The sequence below is a fragment of the Aethalodelphis obliquidens genome, unplaced genomic scaffold (genome assembly GCF_003676395.1).
Source record: "Aethalodelphis obliquidens isolate GAN/ISIS:26980383/991018 unplaced genomic scaffold, ASM367639v1 scaffold113, whole genome shotgun sequence".
Classification (NCBI taxonomy): Eukaryota; Metazoa; Chordata; class Mammalia; order Artiodactyla; family Delphinidae; genus Aethalodelphis; species Aethalodelphis obliquidens.
The window spans coordinates 2827527-2846902 of NW_020838057.1; the positions used below are offsets into that span (position 1 = coordinate 2827527).

The window sequence follows — 19376 nt, forward strand, 5'->3', positions numbered from 1 at the left end:
AAAAAAAAAAAAAAAAAAAAAAAAAAAAAAAAAAAAAAAAAAAAAAGGAAACAAGAAGTTGTGAGATATATATATTTCATTCTTTTTTATGGCTGAGTAGTATTCCATCACATATATATCCATCATATATCCATCACATATTCCATCATATATCTATGATGCAATACTATTCAGCCATAAAAAAGAATGAAATAACGCCATTTGCAGCAACATGGATGCAACTAGAGATGGTAATATTAAGTGAAGTAAGTAAGAGAAACACAAACATTATACAGTATCACTTACGTGAGGAATCTTAAAAATAGTACAAATGAACTTATTTACAAAACAGGAACAGACTCACAGACATAGAAAACAAACTTATGGTTACCATAGGGGAAATGTAGGGGGAGGGATAAATGGGGAGAAGGGATAAATTGGGAGTATGGGGTCAGCATATGCACAGTACTATAGATAACCGGTAGCGCGCTGGCCACGCATGTGTCTCTTGCTTCCACAGTGTTTGGACTGAACAGACCCAAGGGCGCCCCTTCCTCCAGACTCGGACCACCCTCCAAGCTTTTTTCCAGTCACAACCTTGGAATCACCCACTCAGCTCTCCTCGCCCTCCGGGACCAGCCAACACCATTTTCTGAGCTTAGCTCCTTACTGCAGACCAAGCATGAGCTCCCAGATTCGTCACAATTACTCCGCCGGGTAGAGGCCGCAGTCACCCGCCTGGTAACGTGCGTCTGCCGCTCTCCCACACCTACCTGTCTCTGCGCTTCTCTTCCCACACGACGCGGCAGCTCGCGAGGGCGTGAGACATCGTTTCGCGAACGGGCCGAGGAGAAGCCGGAGGGCCCGAGCTCACTGGAAAAGGCAAAAGCAGCGCTGTGGCCGCGCCCTCTTCCAGGACGTGCCGAAGCCGTCCCAGGAGCGTGGGTAAAGCCCAGGACGCCGTGGAAGCCGCCCGGCTGACGGAGAAGAACCTGCGCCAGGCCCTGTGGGTCCGCAGGCCCTGGGCTCTGCCCGCGCAGACTCCACCTCTGGACTTCCTGGAGCCACTTCCTGGATGACCAGGTGAAGCTCATCAAAAAGATGGGCGACCGCCTGACCAACCTCCACAGGCTGCTCGGCCCCCAGGCTGGGCTGGGCGAGTGACTCTTCCAAAGGCTCAGCCTCAGGCACCACTAGGAGCCCCTGGAGCCCAGCGGCCTGTGAGGAGCCCCTCCGGAGTCAGGGCTTCTGCCTGCAGCCTCTCCCTGCAGCCACTGGGCAGCTTGTTAACCGCCCTGGAGCCCTCTCCGAGCCCTGGGCCAAAGGGAAACAATAAAGCTTTCTGCAGCAAAAAAAAAAAAAAAAAAAAAAGATAAAAAAAAAAAAAAGGACCTACTGTATAGCACAGGGTACTATATTCAATATCTTGTAATAAATTATAACGGAAAAAAACGTTTAAAGGAATATTTCTATCCAAAAAAGAATATATATGTATATATGCATATATATGTATATCAGAATCACTTTGCTGTACACCTGAAACTAACACAATATTGTAAATCAACTATACTTCAATAAAAAGGAAAAAAATTGGAACCAACCCAATGTCCTTCAACAGGAGAATGAAAAAATGTACTATGGCATCATCACCAGTGGGCTATCACACCAGCATTGACAACGAGTGACTAGACTACAGGTATCCATGTTTACAAATATAAAAAACAATGTCGAGGGGGCAAAAAGTTAGAGAAGCTTACACTGAAATGATATCATTTATCCTAAATGTGTTAACATACGCAGAACAATATCATGTTGTATCAGATACGTAGCAAAATAGGAAGGCATGCGTGGGCATGATAAACAGCAAATGCAAAATCTAATAACCTCAGGGGAGGGAGGGAGGAAAATGGATGGGGGGATACACAGAGGGCTTAGACTGCTTCTGTAAAGTTGTATAGTCTTCTAAGTTTATTAGTGAGGATAGGGAGCCGTTTACATGATTCCAAATAATTTTGGTATACAGAAATGGTTCAAAATAAAATTAAGAAAAGACTCCCTAGGACTTCCCTAGTGGCACAGTGGTTAAGAATCCACCTGCCAATGCAGGGGACACACGTTCAATCCGGGAAGATCCCACATGCCGCTGAGCAACTAAGCCCATGCGCTACAAATACTGAACTCGCGTGCCACAACTACTGAGCCCACGCACCTAGAGCCTGCGCTCCACAACAAGAGAAGCCACCACAATGAGAAACCCGCGCACTGCAACAAAGAGTAACCCCTGCTCGCCACAACTAGAGAAAGCCCACCTGCAGCAACAAAGACCCAATGCAGCCAAAATAAAAAAGAAGAAGAAAAAAGACTCCCTAGGTTTATCAGTCAAGATACAATAGGTTCTGCTGCAGTAACAAACAACCCCAAAGCTCAGTGGCTTTAATCAAACAAATGATAATTTTAAATGCTATATATCCAAGGAAGATGAGCATCAGTTTCTGGTCACTGTAGATACATACTCTGGAATTCAGGCTGATGGAAACTTCACTTCACCCAACAGATCCCCACACACAGAACAGCCTGGATGGAAAGTGGTGAACAGCTTGCAGGCTCTTATCTTGTGCTGAAGTTGACACACATTGGTTTCACTTATAGTTCATTGGGCAAAGGGAATCACATGGCCACGTCTAACTGCAAAGGAAAATGCAATCTTAATCATGTTCCCATAAGGAGGAGAAACAGAGACTTTAGGAATGACCTTCATGTTTAGTATCTCCTACCCTGCCCTGCCAAGAAAACAACTTAAGGTTGTTCCAAAGATCTTGCATATCTCTTTCTTATTAGGTTTTACAACCCTCTACACTTTTGTACATGAGAAAATGCAGGCACAGTCGAGAGAAGTATGTTGACCTCTCCAAGGTCACGCAGCCAGGCCATGAAATTAACAGTTGGAGGGCTAAGGCCTCAGCCCTGTCCTTGGTGCTGCCGAAAACCGCCAGTCTTTGGGCTCTTTCCTCCAAAAGAGCATTTCCCGGGACTTCCCTGGCGGTCCGGTAGTTAAGACTCCGCACTTCCACTGCAGGGGGCACCAGTTCATCCCTGGTCGGCAACTAAGATGCCGCATGCCGTTGCGCGTGGCTGAAAAAAAGGCGTTTCCCAAACGTTACACCACACCACCTAAGGTCTTTTGCAAATAAATCCCAGTATCACCAGTGTTGCTGTTTGCTGAGTATCTTTCTGCAAACGGACTTTAAACACCTTACATTCATAAACTTTGCCTCACTGGGTTATCACAAGCCATGCAGAGGAGGTGACCACAAAAACGTGTAACATGAAAGGAGAACAAAGGTTATTCAATTCTGGTCAGTGTCAACTGACTGCCAGAGCTTACTCATATAGGTTAAAAAGAGAAATTCGAATTAGTTCGCAGCCACCCAGTAACCCACGCAGGCTGTCTCCTGCGGGAAGTGACAGGCAATTAGGAAGAAATTCATCACTTTCTCCCCGGGGAGGGGGAGACCCGGCTCCTGGGAAGCCCCGGCCCGTCCTCCAGTGCGCCTGCGCCAAGGCGCTGACGCCAACCCAGGCCACGCCCCCTCCCGGAGCGACCGCGGGCCTCGGGGGCGGGGCCTGGGCACAAGATGGCCGCTGCGCGCCCGGAGCCCCGGAGTCCGAGCTCAGCGGCCCCGGAGCCGAGATCCCCGGAGCCTCCGGACCTGGTGCGGGCGAGGAAGGGGCCTGGGCGGGGAGCTCGAGGCGGGAGGAGGGCGCAGGGGTGGGCGGGGCCAGGGCGGGGCTTAGGGCTGGGCGGGGAAGGTATTTAGTGCTCCGGCCCTGGGGGCGGTGCTTTCTCGGGGTGGGCGAGGGGTGGGGCTTAGCACGGAGCCTATGAGGGTGGAGGGGCGGGGCCTGAGTGGGGGTGGAGCCTGAGGAGGGCGTTGGGCGGAACATCTGAGCTGGTGATAGGTCCAGAGAGAGGAGTCCCGGGGATGAAGTTTGTCTAATTAGGGGGCGGAGCCTTCAGAGGGCGGGGCCTCAGAAATTCTAAGGTGGAAAGTTGGGAAGGTGACCCTGAAAGACAAAGGTGTGGGGTTATGGTTGGGGCATGCACGTTGGGGTGGGGGGATGATTCTGCAAGGGTCTGAGTGATGCGTCCTGATGCCCAGGGGAGGATTTGGGGGGAGAAATGACTGCTCCAGGTGACCTTGGAACCCCACTCAGGATGGGAGGGTATCTGAGGACAACCATTCATTCAACAGACATTTACTCAGCTCCTACTTGGGCTAGACAGATGGAGAGGTGAATGAGACACATAAGCTGTATTCTTTTGCAGCTTGCAGTTGGGTAGGGAAGAGAGACAATAGACGAGACTTATTGTGCTACGTTCTATAAAAAAGAGTGAGCTGATAAAGTTGGGGGGTAGGGAAGCTAAATTTAGAAGAGAGAAGTCAGCTGTGTGCCGGCTTATATTTACACTAGGGTCAGAGAGATAAGCGGGAGCCAGATCATGATGGGTAGTAGATGGCGTTTTTGGATTTTAAGAGCAGTTGGAATCATGGGAGGGTTTTGAGTGGGAAAATGACTGCTGTCTGATTTCCGTTTTCAAAAGGTCATTCGGGCTGCTTTGGGGAGGTGGGTTATAAGGGAGCAGGCGTAGGAACAGAGTCATTCAGAGGGTCAGGGGACTTGGCAAGAAATGATTGGCTTAATTGTAAGTGGGGTGGAGGAGAGAAATGGCTGGATCTGTGATATATTTTGGACAGGAGGGGAAGTCTTGGTGGTCATACGGCAGAATCTCAGAGGAAGGAGAGCCGAATCTAGAAATTAAGGGGCTCAGTATGTTACAGAGTGTGTTTTAGTAAGTGTGTTTAATACGTGTGTTTAATAAGGCGTAGTGGGGAGGCCTTGAGGCAGAGTCCACAGGCTCCTTGTTTCTCCCCCCCCCCCCCGCTTCACCCAGGTCCTGGTGCCTGATGATAGCCGCCCGGCCACCCCCCCGAGTGACCTCATCGAGATCCAGGTGGTGAAGGTGACGGACACCACGCTGGTACCTGAGCCCCCGGAGCCAGGTTCTCTCCACTGTGCCTTGTGCCCAGCTGTCTTCCGGCTGGTCTCCGAGCTGCTGTTCCACGAACACGGCCACCTGGCGGGGGCTGAGGGTGGTGGGCAGGGTGGGGACCCAAGCCGGTGTCATGTGTGTGGCCACAGCTGTCCAGGCCCCGCCAGCCTCCGTGCCCACTACAGCCTGCACACAGGAGAGCGGCCCTACCGCTGCCCGCTCTGCCCCCGGGCCTTCAAGGCCCTGGCACCTCTGCTGCGGCACCAGCACCGACACGGGGTGGAGCCGGGGACCTCTCAAAGGCCTCCGGAGGCGGCGGCGGCTCAAGAACAGCGGCCCGGGGTGCCCCAGGAGAGGTCGGAGGTGGTGATGGCTGCGGCGGCCGCAGGCGCGGCGGTGGGGAAGCCTTTCGCCTGCAGGTTCTGCGCCAAGCCGTTCCGCCGCTCCTCAGACATGCGAGACCACGAGCGGGTGCACACGGGCGAGCGGCCCTACCACTGCGGCGTGTGCGGCAAGGGCTTCACCCAGTCCTCGGTGCTCAGCGGCCACGCCCGCATCCACACTGGCGAGCGCCCCTTCCGCTGCACCCTCTGCGATCGCACTTTCAACAACTCCTCCAACTTCCGAAAGCATCAGCGCACCCACTTCCACGGGCCGGGACCGGGGTTGGGAGACTCTGGAAGCCAGCTGGCATCGGGGGCCGACGGGTCAGGGAGTGGGTGTGGGGCAGGAAACACTCTGGAAGAGGGACGTGGGGAGACCGCCAAAGTGAAGGTGGAGATCGACCAGTAGTCTGGGAGAGCAGGAACGTGGGAGGTAGGCGGCAGGTTGCAGGGGAGGGGTGGGTGGGATACGGAGGCAGGGGAGGAAGGGGAGAGGTTGGGGGAGAGGTGACGTAAGAGCCCACGGAGATGGCAACGAGCGGCCAGGGTGGGTGAGCAGAGGGAGAAGCGGGCTCAGGACGCTCACAAGCCACCCAGCACCCGCATGAGATTCAGAGGAAGGCACAGAGGCAGCCCTGTGGATGCCCAGCAAATGCAAGGAACACGGGCTCGATTTCATTGCCCCGTTTGCCCCCCTGATGGGTTGTCCTCGCGCAAGACACAGCTTGCGGCAGCAGAGCTGAGCACTGCAGAGGGGGGACCAGGATGGAACATTTTGCCTACCTCACTGGATTGCACTGACCATGGGATGCCTACCCGTCCTCAGGCAGAAGATGCCCACCGGGTCCTCCATAAAGAGACTGGGACCCCATCACCTCAAAGCCAGAGGGTCCCCAAGTCATAGCCAGGAGCGCTCAGGTCGCAAGGATGGAAGCCTGACCGTAAGAATTTTGACTGCAGGAGCTACCAGCCCTGCTCCCATGTGGTCCCTCCCTAAGCCACCCAGACTCCTCTTCCAAGGCAACTGAAAACCCAGACCACAAACAGTCACCTAACATCCCCCTCCTAAAGCTTCAGGCTCAGAGCCCATGGTCCCCCAGGTCTACACAGTAGCCTCAAGTTTCTCTAACTACCTTCACTCCCAATTTGAAGCAAACCGCTTACAGCTTGGTCCCAAGCTATGCCAAGGAATGGTTGGTGGGTGGCAGTGTGGTGGCCTGGCTGGTGTCTGGCGGCTGGGGAACAGGAGTTGGGTCACTGGGGGGTTGGGCAGAGGAGGAGCTGCAGGTGGGAAGCCTCCAGTTCTGTTCCCATTAAAGGACTTTATGAAGGGTTTTCTCTATGTTGGTCTTGTGTTCCAGGGCTGGGGGTAGAAGGGCCACACTGTGGTCCTGGCCCCAGCAGTGAGTTGCAACTCTCTCCAAACCTCTGTTTCCTCATCATCAGAATGGGGTGGACAGCGTCTGGCTATTCAAAGAAGCTATGTCGTTCAGCTATGGGATTGGGGGTCAGGGAAGTTTGGCAAAACAAAGGGACTCCCGTGTCAGGATACTAAAGGTGGGAGAGCCCTGGATTTGCACCCCTTCCCCTTCCCCCAACACCCCCATAAGCTGTCCCACAGACAACTCATAAGGGGAACAGAATTCAGTTTTTACCAAGGAAACGCCCGTGTTTCCCATCACTGGCATCACCACCCAAGCTAGAAGCCTTGGCAGGTTCCTTGAGTCTTTTTCCTCCTTCATCCATTTATCTGACTCCCTATCAATTTCCCGCTGTTGAGCCAAATATCTTTGGAATCTGAATGCTTCTTTTCATCATCACTACTCTTGTAGACCAAGCCGACAGTGGTCTCACACGTCCACGCCCTGCTCGCTTCATTCTCCATACTGTGGCCACGCGGATCCATCCTTCCAAAACTCAGACCCCAACCTTGTCACCAACCCACAGATCCTTGTGGCCGTGAGAAGGGATTCCAAACGTGAGTGCCTACAGGAACTGTGGCGGCAATGTAACTAAGTGAGGAAGGTGGCCGGGTTTGAGGGGAAACATCAGGACCAGCGAGGTGAGATAGGACCACTGACACTTGGGCTCAGCGTTGGGATTTGACAGTGCTGGGGAAATGGCAGCAAACTGGAGGATATATGCCACGTCCAAAGAGAGCAACGGCTACTTGGCCCCGGGGAGGATGCAGACTGTGTTGCTAGATCTTCCAAATTTTTCAGAAGTTCCATTAGTTCGTATTATGTAAAATCTCTTGATTTTCAAATGTTGGCAGATAACTCAGCCTTTTTTTTTTTTAATGTATGGGCTAAACCAAATGTGTCAGTGTCTTATATCCAGCAGCTGCTAGCTGCCAGCCCCGGGCCTACAAGATCACCCAAGCTCCGCTATTGGGAATTCATGGCCCTTCGGTATCCAGCCTCCTACCGCCAGCCTCTCAAGCCGTACCAATCTATTTGAAATTCTCTGGAAGAGCTGGGTTGAGTTAGACACACAAAACCCTCCACCTGGAATTCTTTGTCCACTTTACCTGGCAAGCTCCTGTGGCTCTGTCGTCCTTCGGGCATCCTCCTCCTCCTCCTGCAGGAAGCTTGGTTAGTCCCCTAGTCTGATAAAGTGACTCTTCCATGCTCTCAGCCCCCGGTGAAACTTCCATGTCCTTTATATTATGGTGGTCCACATCCATGTGACTTCTGAGCCCTGGTACGAGGTCTGTCGCCTGCTGGATCTCCAGCCTTAGAGCATGGTGGCCACACTGCCGCCCTCTCGTGGGTCAAACCGGACTCACCCAGGCAGTGCCCGCTGAGCCGGCTTTGTCTTCAGGTTTCAGTATTGAGGGTCCCCGGACTGTAGTCCCAGTGTTACCACGAACTTCTTAGGGATCTTTGGGGCCTCTTTCTTCTCTACGAGCTCAGCATCCTCTTCCGACAAGGATAACTAAATGAACCTTGCAGGTCATATATTTCACTGTTCCAAGAACCAAAATGAGGGCTGTGAAAGGGCTTTTGAAGTTCCCCTAAGTCACCCTGGAGGGAGAGGTTACTACGAGCGAGCTGTATAATAAACACGCATCTGCACAAGGCTGGAACACAGTAATGGTTTACCGGTTCTTTTCCATCTCACTCGAGGGCAAGGAACACGTCCAATTCATGTTTCCCCAGAGTCCATCGAAGGACCCGGCAGACAGGGGCCTTGGGGCAATGTTGGCTGAGTGAACAAATGCCAAAAGCTTCTTGAAGGGGAAGGAGTATAGGCACATCGTCAGTTCCCGAAAGCAGCGACTTACCTGTTTTGTTCATCTCCCATTTGCCCGACTGGAAGCCTAGAGCCTGGATATGGTGAACCCTTGGTAACTACCAGCTGAAGGAGGAAAAGCAGAGAGAGCGAGGGTGAGGCAGGAGGTGTCAGGAAATCAAAATCCCAGGGAACAAAACTTCTCAACCTTCGGTTTGTCAGTGCTTAATCCCCTCCCCCTGGGAGGGAAGAAAGGACTCCAGCGGCCCTGTTGATAAGATTTATTATTCTCCGCTCTGTACAAGCCGCGTCTGCCACCCGCCCCCCACCCCCACAAACCAAGAGCGCCCAGTCCCCCCTGTGCCCTCCCAAACTGCTTGTACTCCACTGTCCGGCCAGATTCCAAAGGAAGGGGGAGGGGCTGTTCAGGCCCATCTCCACCAAGCTGATTGGGGGACTGAACAGCTGCTGGGGCAGGGGACTGATGAGAGTTACAAAACGGGGTTGGACGGAGGATCAAGTTCAGCGTCTGATAGGAGGAGAAGGGGGCCAGAGAGGTCCAGATGGGAGTGGTTCAGTCTTGAGTTTGCATGACATGGGCCTTGAAGGAGGCTAGTCTGTCTGAAGTTCCGAAGGATGGATGGGACAAAGAGAGGAGGGGAAGGAGTCCGATCAGCCTCCCAAAGGGGCGAGTCCGGAAAAGGACACCTGATTGGAGTGGCAGATGGGAAGCACCCCCCCCGCCCTGGTCAGGCATCCTTCCCGGGCAAGGTGCCCGTCCCTGCTCCAGGCCCCCCGAGGCCCTCGGCCTTGTGGGCCAGGCGGTGTTTCTTGAGGCCATAGGTGTTGGCGAAACCCTCACCGCAGGAGGAGCAGCGGAAGGGCCGGCCGCCCTGGTGAGCCGCCAGGTGCTTACGGAAGTAGCCAGGATCCTTGAAGGCCTTGAGGCAGGCGGGACAGCGGAGCTCGGGCCGCGGCGGCTCGTGTGCGCGCTGGTGGCGCAGCACGGAGCTCAGGTAGAAGAAGCCCTTGCCGCAGTGCTCGCAGCGGTAGGCGCGCTCGCCCAGGTGCAGCCGCTGGTGCTCCAGCAGGTTGGAGCGGTAGCGGAAGGTCTTGCCGCAGGCGCCGCAGCGCTGGGGCCGGGCCACCGCGTGCAGCCGCCGATGCTCCGCCAGGCTGGACGACTGCGCGAAGCGCTTGGCGCACACGCCGCACTTGAAGGCCCGCTCGCCCGTGTGCACCACGCGGTGCTGCCGCAGGTACCAGGAGCGCAGGAAGCCTCGGCCACACACGCCGCACCGGTAGGGCCGTTGCTCCGTGTGGCAGCGCTGGTGGCGCATCAGCAGGGCCGCCTCCCAGAAGCGCTTGCCGCACACCGGGCAGCGGAAGCCCCGCTTCTGCCGGTGGCTGCGGCGATGCAGGAGCAGGTCGTAGGCACCCGCGAAGCTCTGGCCGCAGAGGCCGCAGCCCAGGGTCCGCCGCACCAGGTGCACGTACTTGTGAGTCACGAGGCCCAGGAAGTGCTTGAAGCTCTGGCCGCACGTGGCACAACTGAAGCGCTCGGGGCCCGCACCAGCAGCCCCGCCGCCCCCGGCCACCGCCGCCCCACTCGCATCGTCACCCCCAGACACCCCTGCCAGCGCCGCCACGGCCGCCCCCACCTCCCCGGCCAGCCCGTTGTCCAGCACGTTGGCCGCATCGGTGCTGCTGGAGCCATCCGAGGGCTGGGGGCCGCCGGGCGCGGGCGGGAGCAGGCGCTCAGGAGCAGCCTGGTGGACCAGCTTGTGCCACATAAGGTTCTCAATGAAGCCGAACGTCTTGCCGCAGGCGTCGCAGCCGTACGGCTTCTCCGCCATGTGCGCCTCCTTGTGGCTCATGACGTGGAAGAGGTCCGGGAAGTGCTCGCCGCAGTCCGAGCAGGCATAGCTCAGTCCATCGGCGGCGCCCCCGGACGTGGCCGAAGCGCCCGGGCCACAGGACCCCGTCGCGCCCTGGCTGGCGGGGAGGCCAGCGGCCCCGGCCAGGGCGCAGGGCAGCTGGAGCCGGTGCACCTGGCGGTGGCGGGTGAGGCTCTGCGGGTAGCCGAAGACCTTGCCGCACAGCTCGCACTTGTAGGGCCGCTCGCGGGTGTGCACCACGTGGTGCTTGCTCAAGTGGAAGGACTCGCGGAAGCGCTTCCCGCACACCGGGCACTGGTGTGGCTTCTCGCCCGTGTGGATGCGCTCGTGGCGCTTCAGCGTCTCGCGGCGCCCGAAGCCGCGCCCGCAGATGCCGCAGCAGAACGTCTTGCCGGGGACGCTGGCGCCCGAGGCTCCAGCCCCGCTGGTACCGGCCCCGCCGAGCAGCAGCGGGTGAGCGCCCAGGAGCGGGACGGGCACGGCGCCGTACACCACCGCCGCCGCGGCCGCCGCCGCCTTCTCGCTGTCTGTGGCCGGGGGGTCGGGGGGTAGGAGGTAGGGTCCCGAGGGGAAGGTCGGCGGGGGCTGCGGGACAGAGGCCGTCGCGTCCTTGGGCGCGTCGGGGGCCGCGGGCGGGGCGTGGGCAGCCTTGTGCCGCAGCAGGCTCTGGGGCGCCGAGTAGGACTTGCCGCACAGGTCGCAGGGGTACACGGGCCTCGGCCCCGCCGCGCCCGCGCCCGCGTGGGCCGCCTGGTGCTTGAGCAGGTAAGCAGCGTCGCGGAAGGCCTTCCCGCAGATGCCGCAGGGCAGGCGCAGCAGGTCGGCGGAGTGCGTCTTCACGTGCCGCTTGAGGCTCTCCCTGCGGTTGAAGCTCTTGCTGCACACGGAGCACGAGAAGGGCTTCTCGCCCGTGTGGATGATCTGGTGCTGGTGCAGGTGGCTGGGCTTCTTGAACACCTTCCAGCAGAGCGTGCAGGCGAACGGGCCGTCGCCGCCCCCTGTCGCCGCCGCCGCCGGAGGGGGTACCCCCAGACCCGCAGGGGCGGCGGGGGTCGCGCTGCCGTCGGCGGGGGCGGCGGGCGTGGCCGGGGGTCCGGAGGACGCCGAGGTGGGGGCGGCGGCGGGCGCGGGCAGGCCCAGCGGTGGGAGTGGGGCGCCTGGCTGCTGCGGGCCCCCCGCGGCCGGCGGCACGTCCTTGTGGCAGCGGCGGTGGCGGATGAGGCTGGAGACGTGGTTGTAGGTGCGGCCACAGACGCCGCACTCGTATGGCCTCTCCCCCGAGTGCACCAGCATGTGCTGGACCAGGTGCGAGGACTGCTTGAAGGACTTCTGGCACACGCCGCAGGGGAAGCGCCGCTCCATCAGGTACTTCAGCCTCCGGAAGTAGCCCTTGTCGTCCTTGGCTGGATCGCAGGCCGCCCCCGCGGTGGGGCCCGGCGGCGTCTGCGAGGGCGCGGGGAGCGGCCCGGGCGTCCCCGTGGGGGCAGCTAGCCCCGGCGTCGCCCCCGGCCCGGTTGCCGGCCCTCCGCGCTTCAGGTTCCCGAACAGGTGCTGGTGTCCCGAGAGGTCGACGATGCCCCACTGCGGGGCCGGGAAGGCGGCATCGAAGAGCGGAGGAGGGGGCGCCCCGAAGGCGGGCGGCAGGGGCGGGTCGGGCTTCTTGGCTTGGGAGGACGACGACGAAGAGGACGACGAGGACGACGAGGATGAGGAGGGCACCTCGGCCTTGGGTTTGAAGGTGGACTGGGGCGGGTAGTCGTACTGCGGGGGTGGCGGCTGGGGCGGCGGCTGCGGCGGGGGCCCGGGGGCGCAGGGCAGCGCCGCCACTGCCTTGGCGTGCTCCCCGTACAGTTCCATGGGCTCAAAGCGCTGGTGGTTGAGGAACTCCAGGAAGTCGAAGGGGTAGCTCTGGAAGTGAACCCCGTCCTCGCCCCCTAGGCCGCTGCTCCCGCCGCCCCCGGCGCCGCTGCCCGCTGCGTTGGCCTCCATCCTGGGCGGGTGGGAGATGGGGGACCCTGCAGAGAGGAGGACGGGGCTGAGGAGGCAGGGCCTCGCGCGGGGTCCCCCAGCTGCGGGCACTGGAAGACGCACACCCACCGGCTCGAGATCCGCTCCCTCCTCGTCCGGCCTTGCTCACCTGTCCCTCTGTCCTTCCACCCCACAGGCCAGCCTTCCTCTTGGCTCCGCTGGCCCCACTGACCTCTCCCCCATGGCCTGTCCCTTTTCTGAGTCCTCTTCGCTCCTCGTCTCCCTGCTGTTTCTCGGATGCCTTCTCTCTCTCCCCGTTTTTCTAGGCTTCTCACACATCTCTATCCACCCTGCAGACCCTGCAGGCCCCCACTTCCTCTCCTCAGATTCTAGTTCTTCCAGCATCCCTGGCTTCTGCTCTCTCTCCCTTGTGCACACTCTCTCAGGCCTCCACTCTGGGTCTGCCCAGGCCCTCTGCTCTGTAGCCCCCTCACCCCCAACACACACACACTATCCCCAGCCCCCTGCTCTCAATCCCCTCAGGTTTTGCCTTTGTCAAATGATAAGTTTCCATCAGAGCGGTTAAGAGGGTGGCCTCTGGAGCCAGAATGCCAGATCTGAACCTAAGCCCTGCCATTCTCCAGCTGTGTGACCAAGGACAAGCTCCTCTCTGTGCCTGGATTTCCTCACCTACACATCCCTACCTCACAGGGCTGCTGTGAGGACCCAGCAAGCTATGTGTGTCGGTGGGTGCTTCCCGGCACACTGGACGGGACTCTAGTTATCACTCCCACTGCTAGGAGCACAAAGAGAAAGTCAGGACACACGAAGACAGCTGGAATGAAGCCAGTGTGGGGAGGGGGCATTCTTTTACTATTCTTACTAGGTAGGAAAGAGACTTTGCTTGCCTGGGGAGAACAACTCACAGCAGCGCAGCTGGGCAGCCTGACACAGCAGGAAACACGTGGGCCCTGGCCCTGGGTTCAAGTCCCGTCTCCTTCCTGACCCATACCCTCTCCACTTCTACAAGGGGGCGGTGACCCCCAGAAGGCAGGGGGGCTTAAGGGGACTGAAATAGGAGGTAAGGAAACAGCCATTGGCAGAGCTCATTCAGCCCCTGGAGCTATCTGTACCTTCAGTGACATCGCACACCTAGGAGGAGCCTGACGGCAGATGCTCCGGGAGTGTGGGTTCCTGTCCTTGCCCCTGGGGGGGCGGGGTTCCTGCCCTGTCCAGGGTGGCAGTTACTCTCTGGGCACCTCCTTTACAGGACTTCCCACTGCAGGCTGCAGCTGTCCATGCCTGCCTGCCCACCCCCCAACCTCGTCTCCTGCGACTGATCTGAGCCTCAGACCCGCCAGGGACTTCGGGCAACGCCTCCACTAAGCAGGTGGAAGGCCAGTGGGAGAAGGGCCCGCAAGGTCTGCCACGGTTCTTGGCCGCCATCCCCCTTCGCTGGCTCTGCGCCCAGGCCACCACAGGGGGGGCAGTGGGGTCTACCAACGCCAGGGCCCATCAACCCCCATCCATCTGGCTGACTGTCTCCTCAGACAGGTGAAAGGTAAGTGTCTCTTCCACACCTGCCCGGAGGTCAGTATTTTTAGCCTCCAGCTCTGGGTGTCCCTGGATGAGACTCAACATCCTATGGCCTTCACACTTCCCTAGTTAAGCTGATCTCCGGAAGAAGCAGAGGAGTGCCTGGGTGCTTGTGGAAGCCTGTGGGCAGAACCTGAGTCTGGGAGACGGTACTGGGCTGGGCTGGGGGACAGAGAGAAAGTACATGGAGGAAGGGTGCAGGGAGTAGGGGAGCAGTTAGGGTGCTACGGTGGGGGCATGGGAGGAGGGGGTCCCAGGAAGGAAGCCCCACCCTGGCTCGCCTCCATCAGAGCACATGTTAACAGCTAGCTCTGCTGGGGCATTTCCCACAGGCCAGCACCCTTCCAAGCAGGTCACGCACACTAACTCACTGAATCCCCATCACAGTTCTATGAGACTGACACGGGGACTGTTGTTATCCCCATTTGACAAAACAGAGGCACAGAGAGGGCAAGTGACTTGGCCAAGGTCACAGAGCAAGTTTGTGACTGGACCCCACCACTACCACCACCACCACCACACACACATACAGGATTGTTCCCTGAGGAGGACGAAGGGGAGGGTGGAACTATGGGGACAGGAGCCTCATTTGTGGGTGCTCTCTGCATTATGAGGGGCATTCACAGAAGGGGCCAAGTGGCTGGGGGAGGTATTTACCATCCTGAACAGATGGAGAAGTGATGTGGTGAGGCCGTTCCCTCTTGCCTGGAACATTCTTCCCCAGACCTCAAGGCTCCCTCCCGTGCCTCCTTCAGGTCTCTGCTCAGATGTTATCTCCAAGAGAGGGAATACCTCTAACCCCACCACTCACCAGCCCCTCATCCTGCTGCATTTTTTTCACCACAGTCATTGCCACCAACTTATTGCATATATTTCCTTTGCTGTGTATTTACTGTCTGGCCTCCTCACCTAAGACAGTGAAGACTTGGCCTGTCTTGTTCACCACTGGGCCCCTAGCACCTAGCACAGCACCTGGCACAGTGTGGGTACTTGATAAATATTTGCTGAAATGTGGGAATTAAACAGCGCCCTCCCAAATCACCAGGGGGTCTACAATGAAATCACAAGGAAAATTAGATGAACAAGAAATGGAAAAGCAAAACACCAAAACAGGCGATGCAGCTAAAGCTGTGCTCAGAGATAAATTTATAGCTGTAAGTGTCTACTGATACATATTTGTTGAATGAGTGACGGGATGAGACTATGCTGACCAGAACTACCTGAGGGAGGAAGGGGGACATTTAGTGGAGATGGAGCTAATATTGGCAGGGTGTTCCCAGGAGAATGAATTCTGGTGGAAGTGAGGTTACGAAGAGGGCCCCAAGGGCAGGTGGGCAGATGCTGAAGGACTGCTGCTGGGAGAGGCACAGTGGGTGTTACTGGGGGACACAACTGCTCAGGCTCACAACTATTTCCAATGGTAAATGAGAGACATTTCCTTTCTCAGGGGACCCAAGCCTCAAACTGCTATCTTTCTAAGGGGAGACGTGCCATGGATTTCATGCACAGAGTGGTGCAATGGGGGGAACCCCTCCCAAGGGGCCGGAGTCCCACAGCAACCGCAATCACAATCATGACAACTCGTGTTTATTGTTTGACCAGTTTCACATGTACCATCACCTTGATGCCTCATAATAGTGCTGTACCATTACTGGACCCATTTTATACGTAGGGAAACTGAGGAGAAGTGGGGGTCATTTCCCTAAGGTCATGTGGCCAGTGGAGGGGAAAGCAAGTATTAGATTCCAGGTCTCTCTGATGCCAGGACCTGTGGGCCATTCTGGTACAACAAAGCTGCCTTGTGATGAAACTCTATGTCTGTAATAACAATAGCAGTAACATAGAGTAACATGTAACACTGGACCAAGTGCTTTTTACATGTCCAGTACCCTCCTAGATCCTTTACATGTGTCGACTCAGTGAATCTTCCCAATAACCCTAGAAGATGGTTAGGATTATTAACCCCATTTTACAGAGGAAGAGACTGAAGGCCAGAGAGGTCAATTAATCTCCTAAAGTCATACCACTAACAAGTGGCAAGGCCAGGAGTTGAAGGCAAGCAGTGGGGTTCCAGAGTACGCGCTGTTACCCTTACAACATCCTATCTTTCCTTTTTTGGACGCACTGCGTGGCTTGTGGGATCTTAGCTCCAGCCAGGGATTGAACCCGGGTCCACAGCAGTGGAGTCCTAACCACTGGACTGCCAGGGAATTCCCATGCTGTCTTCGCGTATTTCTCTCTCCAAAATAAAGGAAAGCCCTCTCTCCACCTTATACTGGAAAGATACTTTGCCCCATCCACTTCCCTGGCACTCAGCCCCAGGACTAGCGACTGGCATTTACTGAATGCTAACAAGCACCGCACTAGGTGTCTTATGTGGCTTGTCTCAAGCAGACCTCACAACAGACTCATGAGGTAAGCATTACTACTGTTCACATTTAGTAGACAGGAGGACTAAGGCCAAACCATGTCACTGTCACTCCTCCACTCAAAACCCTCAGTGACACCATCTTAAAGCGCGTCAGAGATGACCTCCACAGCTCCAGCAGCTTCCTGGCTGCTCCACCAACGTGCCAGCTCTATTCCTGCCCCAGGGCCTTTGCACTGGCTGTTGCTTCTGCCTGGAAGGCTCTCGCTCCCTCACCTCCTCCACGTCTTTGCTCAGATGCTGTCTTCTCAGTGAGGTGCTCCAAGACCACTGTAACCTGTCACTCAAACCAACATTCCTGCTCACCCCAGCCTCCTTCCTTTCTCTCCTTTCCTGTCAGCATGATCTGACAAACCATATGGTCTGTTTGTCTGTCTTCTTGCTGTTGGGCTCCCACTCTAGGAGGCGGGGTCCAAGCAGTCAAGATTTTGTACCTGTTTTGTTCACTGCTCTATCCCCAGGACCTAGAACAGGGCCTGTCTCAAGTATTTGTTAAATAAGTGAATGAATGAAGCCTGGGAAATAGGGAATAGTTTGCTCAGAGATACGACGGCTGGTGGGATCCAGGGCTCATCCTTGTAACCATTTCACTCTCGGGGGAGGGGAGCAGTAAGGCAGCCCCTGGTGGGCCACAGCTGTCCAAGAGAGGAGTTTACACACAGGTGTAACTTTCTGGTGTGTGGCTTTCTGGGGGTGGGTGACAAGAGGATCACAGGAATCTCTTGAAAGAGGCCTTCCTGCCATGCCCTCTGACACCACAGCCCCTGTAACTCTATGCCCTTATCCTACTGTATTTTCTTCACACAAACATTTGTAGTTTGCTTTTTAATTTTGTGCCCCATGAACTGGCAATATACACTCCACCAAGACAGGGGATTTTGTCTGTTTTGTTCTCTGCTGCATCCCCAGTGTGTATAGGTGTTCATTAAACAGTTGTTGAACAAAGGAAAGAATGAACAAATGTAGAACATTCTGGGCTCTGTAGAGGTGACAAAGGCCAGGTGACTGATCACAGTGCCCTCACTTCTAAGGCCCTATGAGTTCAAACCTTCTCTCCCCTCATTCTTCCCTTCAATTCCTCTGCTCCAACCTCACTGGCCTCCCCTGCCACCCCTCTGATCATCACGATCACGGCCACCTCAGGGCCTTTGCACGTGCTCTTCCTCTGCCTGGATGCCTGGAACAGTTCACCCACATCTTTACATGGCGAAGTTGCCTCTGCCAATTCAGGTTTCACCTCTGAAGTAGCTCATAAGACTCAGAAAACCCAGAAAACAGCATTGGTCTTGTTTGTTTGCTTGCTTTTGATCTGTCTCCTCAACTAGACTGTAAAGACCCACAAAACAAAAACTGTGTGTGTCTCTCTCTTTCATGGATGTACGTCCTAGACCTAGAACAGTGAATATTCATTCTGTAAAGAGCGAATGAATGAATGTCTAGGGAAAAAAGAAGTCATGCCCTAGTGGAGCTGGGAGTCTTCCTCAGGGAGTCCAGGAGAAGGGAGTGAGAAGTGGAAGGTCAGGATGAGAGCTGCCAGGGGCAGGGGAAGACAGCATCACGTACGGCACTGCTCTGTGGGAACACGGCAGACAGGAGCTGACCCGGAGGAGGGTGGGGTGAGAGTGTTTCATGGGAGCCTGGGGCTAAACTGGCAGCTATTTCTACCTAAAGGGGGAGAGGATGTGGGTGGGAGAGCACAACTCTGGAGGGAGCGGTTAGGGGGGGGGGGGGGGGAGGGGTGTCGGTGATTGAAAGGATTATTCTCAAGGGGAATTACTGGGGGGAACTGGAGAAGGAAAGAAGGCATTCTTGGCCACTGACCAGAATGCAAAGTATTTTTACACTAATGAAGGGGGCGTTTTGGGGGGGGCGCTGGCTAGGAGCTTTGGGGGCTGTTGTGTGTAGACAGAAATAATGGGAGACAGATCTGCCGCAAAGCACTAATGCCACACTCTTTGGAGGCAACCTACAGGGGATACTAAAGGGAGGGTTCACGGGCAGCTGCCCTGCATGGGGACGGGCAATGCCGGTGGCATTTTGGGGGCTGTCCTGGAGGAAGCAATGACGGGGTGGGGGGGGGTATGTAGAAGAGATCCTATGAGAAAGCCTCAGTGGGGGGCCCTGGCAGCACTTGGGGGCATCGCCACGAATGAGGGCGCTCTGGCAGCTGTCCTACATGGGGGCATTAATGGGGAGATATCTGGAGTAGTCTTTTGGGGGAGCAGTCACTGGAGGGTCCCTGGCGCGGGCTCGGCGGGAGAAGCAGTGATGGGAACGTTCTGGGGACCAGGGCGGGCCAGGGCGGGGCCCCCCGCCCACGTTGCCCCCGGGACCCCGGGCCACGCGCCCCGTCACTCACCGGCGCCGGGGTCTCCGCCGGGAGGAAGCCGAGGAGGCGGAGGAGGCGCCGCCGCTCCGGGGAGACCCGAGGGCCCGACCGGAAGTGCCGCCCCCTCCCCCTCCCCGGCAGCCCCGCGCCGCCCGCCTGCCCGCCCGCCCGGAAGCGGAAATCGCGCCCGTCTCCGCGGCGCCGGCGTGGAGCAGCGGAAAGAGGAGGCGGCGGCGGCGACCGGGAAGGGGAAGTGCGCCTGCGCGTTGGCACGAGACAGCGGGCGGGGGAAGACCTGGCAGCTTCCTGTGGGCGAGCTGAGCATAGTGCGCCTGCGTCCTGTGCGCCCGCCTCTTCTTAGGACACCGCCCACATCCTCCGGACATCCGGTTAAGCCACGCCCCTCATGTAAATTTCACATTTAAGCCCCGCCCTGATCCCCGAATCACGCCTATTTCAGATGTTAATTATAATAATCCCCACCCGTCGTCTCAGAATCCTTCCTCCT

General features: G+C 57.0%; 3 protein-coding genes across 6 annotated transcripts in view; 1 reads left to right on the plus strand and 2 right to left on the minus strand.

Moving 5' to 3' along the window:
* The window catches only part of ZNF580 (zinc finger protein 580), a 26331-nt gene extending 23055 nt beyond the window's left edge, over window positions 1–3276 (minus strand). The window contains exons 1-2 of one of the 2 annotated variants that reach the window (XR_003430927.1): window positions 2493–3276; window positions 753–852 (exon numbers count right to left, since the gene is read on the minus strand). The gene's annotated coding sequence lies outside the window, so the exon portion shown is untranslated. The remainder of the gene's footprint in view (window positions 1–752; window positions 853–2492) is intronic. The other variant, XM_027097365.1, reaches the window with a different exon arrangement.
* A 324-nt stretch (window positions 3277–3600) lies between these two features.
* On the plus strand, window positions 3601–6748 carry ZNF784 (zinc finger protein 784). Its single transcript, XM_027097354.1, has 2 exons — window positions 3601–3692; window positions 4934–6748. The coding sequence occupies exons 1-2, from the start codon at window positions 3615–3617 to the stop codon at window positions 5822–5824; spliced, it is 969 nt and encodes a 322-aa protein (XP_026953155.1). The 5' UTR covers window positions 3601–3614; the 3' UTR covers window positions 5825–6748.
* Window positions 6749–8915: 2167 nt separating this feature from the next.
* Window positions 8916–19249, minus strand: ZNF865 (zinc finger protein 865). 3 transcript variants are annotated; one of them, XM_027097336.1, is made up of 2 exons: window positions 18899–19249; window positions 8916–12562 (listed from the first exon to the last, which is right to left on the minus strand). In XM_027097336.1, exons 1-2 carry the CDS (start codon window positions 19191–19193, stop codon window positions 9399–9401), a joined length of 3459 nt encoding a protein of 1152 aa, XP_026953137.1. In that variant the 5' UTR covers window positions 19194–19249; the 3' UTR covers window positions 8916–9398. The 3 variants fall into 3 exon arrangements, with proteins under 3 accessions (XP_026953137.1, XP_026953138.1, XP_026953139.1); XM_027097337.1 differs by having other exon boundaries at window positions 8916–15331; window positions 18899–18991; XM_027097338.1 differs by lacking the exon at window positions 18899–19249 and adding an exon at window positions 14769–18891.
* Window positions 19250–19376: the final 127 nt, after the last annotated feature.